Here is a 12349-nt window from a genome sequence, read left to right on the forward strand (position 1 = left end):
ATATACAATGTATCCAGAAAGTCTTCACCCCCCATCACTATATATAATGTATCCAGAAAGTCTTCACCCCCAGTCACTATATACAATGTATCCAGAAAGTCTTCACCCCCCCCCCCCGGTCACTATATACAGTGTATACAGAAAGTCTTCACCCCGGTCACTATATACAATGTATCCAGAAAGTCTTCACCCCCGGTCACTATATACAATGTATCCAGAAAGTCTTCACCCCCCATCACTATATATAATGTATCCAGAAAGTCTTCACCCCCAGTCACTATATACAATGTATCCAGAAAGTCTTCCCCCCCCCCCCCCGGTCACTATATACAGTGTATACAGAAAGTCTTCACCCCGGTCACTATATACAATGTATCCAGAAAGTCTTCACCCCCAGTCACTATATACAATGTATCCAGAAAGTCTTCACCCCCGGTCACTATATACAATGTATCCAGAAAGTCTTCACCCCCCCCCCCCCCAATCACTGTATACAATGTATCCAGAAAGTCTTCACCCCCCGGTCACTATATACAATGTATCCAGAAAGTCTTCACCCCCGGTCACTATATACAATGTATCCAGAAAGTCTTCACCCCCGGTCACTATATACAATGTATCCAGAAAGTCTTCACCCCCGGTCACTATATATAATGTATCCAGAAAGTCTTCACCCCCAGTCACTATATACAATTTATCCAGAAAGTCTTCACCCCCAGTCACTATATACAATGTATCCAGAAAGTCTTCACCCCCCCCCCCCCCGGTCACTATATACAATGTATCCAGAAAGTCTTCACCCCCGGTCACTATATACAGTGTATCCAGAAAGTCTTCACCCCCTATCACTATATACAATGTATCCAGAAAGTCTTCACCCCCGGTCACTATATACATTGTATCCAGAAAGTCTTCACCCCGTCACTATATACAATGTATCCAGAAAGTCTTCACCCCGTCACTATATACAATGTATCCAGAAAGTCTTCACCCCCGGTCACTATATACAATGTATCCAGAAAGTCTTCACCCCCGGTCACTATATACAATGTATCCAGAAAGTCTTCACCCCCGGTCACTATATACAATGTATACAGAAAGTCTTCACCCCGGTCACTATATACAATGTATCCAGAAAGTTTTCACCCCCGGTCACTATATACAATGTATCCAGAAAGTCTTCACCCCGGTCACTATATACAGTGTATCCAGAAAGTCTTCACCCCCGGTCACTATATACAATGTATCCAGAAAGTCTTCACCCCCGGTCACTATATACAATGTATCCAGAAAGTCTTCACCCCCGGTCACTATATATAATGTATCCAGAAAGTCTTCACCCCCAGTCACTATATACAATTTATCCAGAAAGTCTTCACCCCCAGTCACTATATACAATGTATCCAGAAAGTCTTCACCCCCCCCCCCCCCCCCCCCGGTCACTATATACAATGTATCCAGAAAGTCTTCACCCCCGGTCACTATATACAGTGTATCCAGAAAGTCTTCACCCCCTATCACTATATACAATGTATCCAGAAAGTCTTCACCCCCGGTCACTATATACATTGTATCCAGAAAGTCTTCACCCCGTCACTATATACAATGTATCCAGAAAGTCTTCACCCCGTCACTATATACAATGTATCCAGAAAGTCTTCACCCCCGGTCACTATATACAATGTATCCAGAAAGTCTTCACCCCCGGTCACTATATACAATGTATCCAGAAAGTCTTCACCCCCGGTCACTATATACAATGTATACAGAAAGTCTTCACCCCGGTCACTATATACAATGTATCCAGAAAGTTTTCACCCCCGGTCACTATATACAATGTATCCAGAAAGTCTTCACCCCGGTCACTATATACAGTGTATCCAGAAAGTCTTCACCCCCGATCACTATATACAATGTATCCAGAAAGTCTTCACCCCCGGTCACTATATACAATGTATCCAGAAAGTCTTCACCCCCGGTCACTATATACAATGTATCCAGAAAGTCTTCACCCCGGTCACTATATACAATGTATCCAGAAAGTCTTCACCCCCGGTCACTATATACAGTGTATCCAGAAAGTCTTCACCCCCGGTCACTATATACAATGTATCCAGAAAGTCTTCACCCCCGGTCACTATATACAGTGTATCCAGAAAGTCTTCACCCCCGATCACTATATACAATGTATCCAGAAAGTCTTCACCCCCGGTCACTATATACAATGTATACAGAAAGTCTTCACCCCGGTCACTATATACAATGAATCCAGAAAGTCTTCACCCCCGGTCACTATATACAATGTATCCAGAAAGTCTTCACCCCCGGTCACTATATACAGTGTATCCAGAAAGTCTTCACCCCCTATCACTATATACAATGTATCCAGAAAGTCTTCACCCCCGGTCACTATATACATTGTATCCAGAAAGTCTTCACCCCGTCACTATATACAATGTATCCAGAAAGTCTTCACCCCGTCACTATATACAATGTATCCAGAAAGTCTTCACCCCCGGTCACTATATACAATGTATCCAGAAAGTCTTCACCCCCGGTCACTATATACAATGTATCCAGAAAGTCTTCACCCCCGGTCACTATATACAATGTATACAGAAAGTCTTCACCCCGGTCACTATATACAATGTATCCAGAAAGTTTTCACCCCCGGTCACTATATACAATGTATCCAGAAAGTCTTCACCCCGGTCACTATATACAGTGTATCCAGAAAGTCTTCACCCCCGATCACTATATACAATGTATCCAGAAAGTCTTCACCCCCGGTCACTATATACAATGTATCCAGAAAGTCTTCACCCCCGGTCACTATATACAATGTATCCAGAAAGTCTTCACCCCGGTCACTATATACAATGTATCCAGAAAGTCTTCACCCCCGGTCACTATATACAGTGTATCCAGAAAGTCTTCACCCCCGGTCACTATATACAATGTATCCAGAAAGTCTTCACCCCCGGTCACTATATACAGTGTATCCAGAAAGTCTTCACCCCCGATCACTATATACAATGTATCCAGAAAGTCTTCACCCCCGGTCACTATATACAATGTATACAGAAAGTCTTCACCCCGGTCACTATATACAATGAATCCAGAAAGTCTTCACCCCCGGTCACTATATACAATGTATCCAGAAAGTCTTCACCCCGGTCACTATATACAATGTATCCAGAAAGTCTTCACCCCCAGTCACTATATACAATGTATCCAGAAAGTCTTCACCCCCGGTCACTATATACAATGTATCCAGAAAGTCTTCACCCCCCCCCCCCCAATCACTGTATACAATGTATCCAGAAAGTCTTCACCCCCCAGTCACTATAAACAATGTATCCAGAAAGTCTTCACCCCGGTCACTATATACAATGTATCCAGAAAGTCTTCACCCCGGTCACTATATACAATGTAATCGTAAGGGAATATTGTACCAGATGACAAATTCACCACAACATCCTCATTTTTATTGGAATTCAGTATAAAATACAAATCTTCATAAATTAATTATATCCCGATTAGATTATAAATCATGTAAAAATAAATATCGTCCCCCGAGGAAACTGATAAGAGGCGTCACGTAAACAATCTCTCGCAGTTCGATGAGATCCCAAAGAGAACTTGTTTTGTTTCAATTTCTCATTCCTCCTCAAAATCTCTGCTTGCTGTCAGTAAAACAGGTAAAAATCCAGTTGTCCATTACACAGTTGAGGTTTTGTTACAACGTATTAGTGTGAGCTCAGTCCAGGTTGAAGCATTTATCCTGCACTGATACATTGTAACAATACTATGAGGACAGAGTGTTTGGCTGCTGATACCTACCTTACAGACGACTGGATTGACAGGATGCAATTGTAACAATCCCTCAGCTGTGAGACGTATCAAAAAAACACTCTGGGTTTGTTTGTTTGTTGCCCATATCATGCACACTCACCATCACAAGTCCTACAGCACCATCTGTTTTACGCCAGCACAGCTGCATTCATGTGTTACTGGGTCATGTGATCACCAGTCTTAAAATCAGTATAAGGCTAGGTTCACACTGCAGAGTTTCTGGGCAGAATTTATGCCGGAGATGGAGCCGGTGGCGCTAGGACCGAGCAGACTGCGTTGCTGCCCCCCTAGACTTCAATGCATTTCTGGGTGGATCTTTTGGGAGATCTGCTCAGAAATGCATTGCCATCTATGGGAACGGCAATGTAGTCCACGCGGTCCTAGTGCCGCCAGCTTGATCTCCAGCAGAAATCCTGCCCAGAAATTCCACAGTGTGAACCCAGCCTTAAGGAAGTGGTGAATCCTGGATTAGCGGACTTCTTCTTAACTACAGGATGACATCATCACCTATCAGATCTAGACCCCTCCCCTTCCAGCTCTATCTGTATAGGGCTAATATATATAGTAGTTGCACACCTCCCCTCCAGCTCTATCTGTATACTGCTGCCATCTCTATGGAATGAGGATAAATAGTAGTTATACACCTCCCTTCTAGCTCTATCTGTATAGTGTTGCTATCTCTATGGGAGATATATATACACATACATACATACATACACCCCCCCCCCCCCCCCCCCCCCGACCTACGATGGCCCCGCCATACTATCATTTCAGCATACGAACACTCTCAGAGGCCATCACATGTTGAAGGCAGCATCACCATACGATGCTTTTGTAGGTCGGGGCCATCGCATAAACGGCTATCTGGCAGCGCATACTGCTTCAGCTGCCACCGGACAGACGTTTACGGTGCCCCGTGTGCTCGGTGATGGTCTCCTACCTGTCCTCGGGGCGCCGGAGCGTCCTCTTCAGGATCCCCTCCATCACCAGCGCTCTCCATCGTCATCATCACATCGCCGCGCACGCCGTCCCGTCATCCAATAGGAGCGGCGTGCGTAGTGACGTGATGACGGCAACGTCAGAGCGACGTACCCGGGCAGCAGAGACGTTACGGAGCGGCGGGGACACCACGGGGACGCAGCGACAGAGAACAACATCCAGGGCAGCGGTGACGGGTCCGGAGCAGCAGGGACAGGTGAGTACAACTTCCTATACTTTACATTGCACGGATCCCTCAACATACGATGGTTTCAACAAACGATGGTTCATTTGGAAACGGATTACCATCGTATGTTGAGGGACCGCTGTGTGTGTGTGTGTGTGTATGTATGTATGTATACACAAACATATAGTAGTTATACACCTCCCTTCTAGCTCTATCTGTATACTGCTGCTATCTCTATATATAGTAGTTATACACCTCCCTTCTAGCTCTATCTGTATACTGCTGCTATCTCTATATATAGTAGTTATACACCTCCCTCTAGCGCTATCTGTATACTGCTGCTATCTCTATATATAGTAGTTATACACCTCTCTTCTAGCTCTATCTGTATACTGCTGCTATCTCTATATATAGTAGTTATACACCTCCCTCTAGCTCTATCTCTATATATAGTAGTTATACACCTCCCTTCTAGCTCTCTCTCTATATATAGTAGTTATACACCTCCCTCTAGCGCTATCTGTATACTGCTGCTATCTCTATATATAGTAGTTATACACCTCCCTTCTAGCTCTATCTCTATATATAGTAGTTATACACCTCCCTCTAGCTCTATCTGTATACTGCTGCTATCTCTATATATATAGTAGTTATACACCTCCCTTCTAGCTCTAGCTGTATACTGCTGCTATCTCTATATATAGTAGTTATACACCTCCCTCTAGCTCTATCTGTATACTGCTGCTATCTCTATATATAGTAGTTATACACCTCCCTTCTAGCTCTATCTGTATACTGCTGCTATCTCTATATATAGTAGTTATACACCTCCCTCTAGCTCTATCTGTATACTGCTGCTATCTCTATATATAGTAGTTATACACCTCCCTCTAGCTCTATCTCTATATATAGTAGTTATACACCTCCCTTCTAGCTCTATCTGTATACTGCTGCTATATCTATATATAGTAGTTATACACCTCCCTTCTAGCTCTATCTGTATACTGCTGCTATATATATATATATATATATATATATATATATATATATATATATATATAGTAGTTATACACCTCCCTCTAGCTCTATCTGTATACTGCTGCTATCTCTATATATAGTAGTTATACACCTCCCTTCTAGCTCTATCTGTATACTGCTGCTATCTCTATATATAGTAGTTATACACCTCCCTCTAGCTCTATCTGTATACTGCTGCTATCTCTATATATAGTAGTTATACACCTCCCTTCTAGCTCTATCTCTATATATAGTAGTTATACACCTCCCTTCTAGCTCTATCTCTATATATAGTAGTTATACACCTCCCTCTAGCTCTAGCTGTATACTGCTGCTATCTCTATATATATAGTAGTTATACACCTCCCTTCTAGCTCTATCTCTATATATATAGTAGTTATACACCTCCCTTCTAGCTCTATCTGTATACTGCTGCTATATCTATATATAGTAGTTATACACCTCCCTTCTAGCTCTATCTGTATACTGCTGCTATATATATATAGTAGTTATACACCTCCCTCTAGCTCTATCTGTATACTGCTGCTATCTCTATATATAGTAGTTATACACCTCCCTTCTAGCTCTATCTGTATACTGCTGCTATCTCTATATATAGTAGTTATACACCTCCCTTCTAGCTCGATCTGTATACTGCTGCTATCTCTATATATAGTAGTTATACACCTCCCTTCTAGCTCTCTCTCTATATATAGTAGTTATACACCTCCCTTCTAGCTCTATCTGTATACTGCTGCTATCTCTATATATAGTAGTTATACACCTCCCTTCTAGCTCTCTCTCTATATATAGTAGTTATACACCTCCCTTCTAGCTCTATCTGTATACTGCTGCTATCTCTATATATAGTAGTTATACACCTCCCTTCTAGCTCTATCTGTATACTGCTGCTATCTCTATATATAGTAGTTATACACCTCCCTTCTTGCTCTCCACCTTAATGAGGTAAAAAGACAACATATGAACACAGGCAGAAGACTTTAAATCTTCATAAGATAATAGGTCAAATCACTTTCTCCACATGGCAATATTTTATGAATGTGAACTGACCCCAACCCACGTCGGAGTCTCAGCTGCTGGCATCTAGTCAGGTGATCAGATTACAAGGAACACTGATGAGACCCCAACCCTCTCCCTGCAAAGCCAGAGGATTCCTGGAAAAATGAAGGCAGCATTAGGAAATCATTTCTGTGATATAATTGCAATCAGTCTGGCTAAAAACTCATGTCTGCCACATCAGCTAAAACAGGTAAGCACGAGGCATACACAAGAACCTCTAACATCAGTGGTGTCCAAACTGCGGCCCTCCAGATGTTGCAAAACTACAACTCCCAGCATGCCCGGACAGCCAACGGCTGTCCGGGCATGCTGGGAGTTGTAGTTTTGCAACATCTGGAGGGCTGCAGTTTGGACACCACTGCTCTACATCATCTAATAACAACCCATGCTGGACTATATAAAGAAAAAAAAAGAAAAAATTCCCAGAGTGCTTCTATAAACCTGTTCATGTCTTCACCCATTCACTGACAGTAAGCAGAGATCTTGAAGATGTAAATAATTTACACAATGGTTTAAATAAGAATCACAATTTCCTCTTTTGTGAGATTTGTGAGAGTTTGTAGTCACTTCCAAAATTAGGAAAAATTCACCACCGTAATATTATTATTATTATTAGGAGACATTATGAAGGAAAGACTGCCCCCCCCCCATAGTGAGCACCGGGGCGGGGTCATAGGTTACAAGCAGCGGAGTGTTATGTAAGGAGCGCCCCCTCCCTGGTAGAGCAGTATTCACCGCGCCATTTATAAAGTTACAATAGTTTGTGTTTCCAGGAGACCCCGCCCCTTTCACTTCATTACAATATACGGATCTTTACGACAAGGTCGCCCCCTTACGTATCCGCAACTTCAGCTTTAACCATAAAGTTGTCGAACTGAGCGAGCTCTAAGGAGCCGGTCCCTATGGCGGTCCATCCGTGCATCGGTCCCACCGTGAGGACGTCCTTCCACAGGGCCTCGCCGTTCAGCAGGCCGTAGGCCGAAGATCCCTGAAATCCCAAAAAAAACGGAGTTATTATTGGAGCGGTCATGGATGCAGCGAGATGTACGGTGTGATGTCACGGTGATGTCATTCCTGTCTAATAGAAGTTATGTCTGCAGAGTTGTGATGTCACCTTCTGTATAAATTAAAGGGGGACTCCACTGGAAAACATTTGTTTTAATCAACTGGTGCCAGAAAGTTAAACAGAATTGTAAATGACTTCTATTAAAAAATCCTAATCCTTCCAGCACTTATCAGCTGCTGTTATGATCCACAGGAAGTTCTTTTCTTTTTGAATTTCCTTTCTTCCAGTCTGACCACAGTGCTCTCTGCTGACACCTCTGTCCATTTTAGGAACTGTCCAGAGCAGGAGAGGTTTGCTATGGGGATTTACTCCTACTCTGGACAGTTCCTGACATGGACAGAGGTGTCAGCAGAGAGCACTGTAGTCAGACTGGAAGAAAGGAAATTCAAAAAGGAAAGAACTTCCTGTGCAACATACAGAAGATGATAAGTACTGGAAGGATTAAGATATTTTTTTTAAATAGAAGTAATTTACAAATCTGTTTAACTTTTTGGCACCAGTTGATTTAAAAAAAAAAAGTTTTCCAGTGGAGTACCGCTTTAACACATCCGGAGAGTGATGATATCACCTTTTCCAAAATTTAAGATCTGAAGATGGTGATGTCATATACTATAGCCTACATGTGGACAGCAGTGATGTCACTTCCTTTATAAGTTATTTACCATATCATTTCCCATAAAATATTTATTTGGTGAGCAGTGATGTCACTTCCTGTATCATATAACACATCTGGAGAGCAGTGATGTCATATCCTGCATAACAGAACATATCTGACGTGTGGTGACATCACCGCTATATACAGAGAAACCTCTACAAAAGAGAATCTCATTGAGAAGAGTTCCACCACATATTATGCCTAGTAGCCATCATCTTTAAAGGGGTACTCCGCCCCTAGACATCTTATCCCCTATCCAGCGGCGGGACCCCTGCTATCTCTGTTGCGGCCCCCCAGACATCTGGTGCATGGAGGGAACTTCGCTGTGTGCCGGATGACTGGCAATGCGAGGCCACACCCCGCTCATGACGTCACGGCCACCTCAATGCAAGTCTATGGGAGGGGGCGTGACAGACTTGCATTGAGGGGACATGGTCATGATGTCACGAGCCTCCGCCACTGCACCCAACTCTCTAAACGAAAGCCGGGTGCAGCAGTGAGGTCACAGGGGTCCTGTATCCTTTGGATAGGGGATAAGATGTCTAGGGGCAGAGTACCCCTTTAAAAGATCCCCCCACCCCAAAAGACTCCTTTTCATTGCAATTTGGGGTGTTCCCCTCAAAGAGTTCTACTGTAACATATCTGGATAGCAGTGATGTCACTTACTGAATCATATAACACATATGGAGAATGGAGAGGTCAATTCCTATACTATATAACTTCTATTTGGAGAGCAATGACGTCACTTCCTGGATCCTAACACATTTAGAGAGCAGTGATGTCACTTCCTGTTCTATATAACTTATAGTTGGAGAGCAATGTTGTCACTTCCTGTATCATATAACACATGTTGAGAGCAGTGATGTCACTTCCTGGATGATATAACACATGTAGAGAGCAGTGATGTCACTTCCTGTATCATAACACATGTAGAGAGCAGTGATGTCACTTCCTGTATCATATAACACATGTAGAGAGCAGTGATGTAACTTCCTGGATGATATAACACATTTAGAGAGCAGTGATGTCACTTCCTGGATGATATAACACATGTTGAGAGCAGTGATGTCACTTCCTGTATCATATAACACATGTAGAGAGCAGTGATGTCACTTCCTGGATGATATAACACATTTAGAGAGCAGTGATGTCACTTCCTGTATCATATAACACATGTAGAGAGCAGTGATGTCACTTCCTGTATCATGTAACACATGTAGAGTGCAGTGATGTCACTTCCTGTATCATGTAACACATGTAGAGAGCAGTGATGTCACTTCCTGTATCATGTAACACATGTAGAGTGCAGTGATGTCACTTCCTGGATGATATAACACATTTAGAGAGCAGTGATGTCACTTCCTGTATCATATAACACATGTAGAGAGCAGTGATGTCACTTCCTGGATGATATAACACATTTAGAGAGCAGTGATGTCACTTCCTGTATCATATAACACATGTAGAGAGCAGTGATGTCACTTCCTGGATGATATAACACATTTAGAGAGCAGTGATGTCACTTCCTGTATCATATAACACATGTAGAGAGCAGTGATGTCACTTCCTGGATGATATAACACATTTAGAGAGCAGTGATGTCACTTCCTGTATCATATAACACATGTAGAGAGCAGTGATGTCACTTCCTGGATGATATAACACATGTAGAGAGCAGTGATGTCACTTCCTGGATCATATAACTTTTGAGGTTTGTGATGTCACAGTAATGCCACATAAAAGTAAGATAAATGATGAAGTATCAGCGTTCAGCTCCACATTACCTGGACATGGAGGGTGAGCGTGTGCCAGTGTCTCGCCCGGACTCCCGACAGACCCTTATGTAGCACGATGTTCCCTTCTGATAAATGAAATCACAGTTATCGGGGGACAATGCGGGAGTGTGAGGTCATGTGATCCCCAATGTCTGGGGGGTGAGCACTTACTCAGATCCCCGGTGACCTTGTATGTGCCATCCGCAGACACCCAGAAATAGATCCCCTTGGCCAAGGCTGAAGGTGACCCGCCCTGATCCACCCTGGCGGCAATAAACACGCTGCCCGTGCCCGGGGTCTCGATGTAGACGTCACATGTTACGGTAACGTTGGACCTGTGCGGAGGAGACGATTCATGTCACGTGACAGCGCCAATCTCATCAAGATGCATTACTGTATGGGGAAAGGTTCTGAGACTTTCCTAACTTTATAATCTCTGCTTGCTGTCAGTGAAAGGAAATATTTCCATACAATACCAGAGGCTGATTATCCGCCTGACCTGGTCCTGGTCTCACACAAATATATCCAACAATGAAGCGATAACGTGCACTCACCGCATAGTCTATGTATTCAGTCCAGGAGGCTCAGGGTCCGGGAGATGTCCATAGATGGCACCGAAGCACTCCGAGCGCCATCTATGGACAAAACCCTGAGCCTCCTGGACTGAATACACAGACTAAGTGGTGAGTGCACGTTATCGCTTCATTGTTATATTAATCTCCGTTTCTTCACACTGGATACGTTGCACCCCGCAGGATCGCGGCTTAGTACACACAGTTGTGAATACGTTTTTCTGGTTGCCATAATTGGTGTGCCTCCCCCTTTCTTCTTTATTAGTGACAAATATATCCAAGCCTGCACAGACCCCTCTTGTGTGTTACAATGTATCAGTCTGACAGTGCTCAGTAATACAGGATGTAACAATAATCCGTCTCACCACGAGTAATCTCCGATCACACTGATAGCCTGATCAGCGTCAGAAGCCCAGGTGACCGGCCGCTGAGTCAGGACCTGGCGGAAGGTGAAGACGTGGTCCCCGGGGTCCGAGGTGTTTGTGAAATACTCGAAGACGCCTGACTGGTCTGCGAAATATGGGGCTTCACTGAAGGGAGGGTTACCTGGATAATGGGGTGATAAAACAAAGAAGAGCCCATCAGATTAAAAGGAAAACTGTCAGCTTTCTCCCCCCACTGTACTGGCTGGTAGTGCGGGGTACACTGATCAATTTGATCCTTACTGTGCCCAGATTCGCCGCACCGTTCGGCCGTAATCTTCTATTTTCGGTATATTCAAATGAGGTGCTAACTGGCACTCTGACGTCAGTGCCGGGCCGCAGCGCCGCCCAGCTCCTCAATATTCCTCCCTCTTCTCCCCGCTCTGTAATAAAGAGAGAGGGGAGGAATATTGATGAGCTGGGCAGCGCTGCGGTCCGGCACTGACGTCAGAGTGCCAGTTAGCACCTCATTTGAATATACCAAAAATAGAAGATTACGGCCGAACGGTGCGGCGAATCTGGGCACAGTAAGGATCAAATTGATCAGTGTACCCCGCACTACCAGCCAGTACCGCGGAGGGAGAAAGCTGACCATTTTCCTTTAAAGAATAAATATTTTATGTACCTAATTATCTCTAACAAAAGGGGAAACACCAGAACACAGATACTATAGGGAGCTACCAATCAGTAGATAGAAGAGCGCCATCTAGGGATGAATTATCCTGAAATCCAGCAGCTTAAA

The 12349-nt window shown here is 43.7% G+C and overlaps 1 protein-coding gene across 1 annotated transcript in view; it reads right to left on the bottom strand.

Moving 5' to 3' along the window:
* Positions 1-6077: 6077 nt before the first annotated feature.
* GALC (galactosylceramidase) overlaps positions 6078-12349 on the bottom strand; it is a gene marked incomplete in the record, with an annotated part of 30149 nt that continues 23877 nt past the window's right edge. The window contains 5 exon segments of the mRNA XM_056545950.1: positions 6078-7212; positions 7954-8105; positions 10623-10699; positions 10785-10948; positions 11551-11731. Of these exon segments, the coding sequence (XP_056401925.1) occupies positions 7146-7212; positions 7954-8105; positions 10623-10699; positions 10785-10948; positions 11551-11731 (641 nt within the window).

The sequence above is a fragment of the Hyla sarda genome, chromosome 11 (genome assembly GCF_029499605.1).
Source record: "Hyla sarda isolate aHylSar1 chromosome 11, aHylSar1.hap1, whole genome shotgun sequence".
Classification (NCBI taxonomy): domain Eukaryota; kingdom Metazoa; phylum Chordata; class Amphibia; order Anura; family Hylidae; genus Hyla; species Hyla sarda.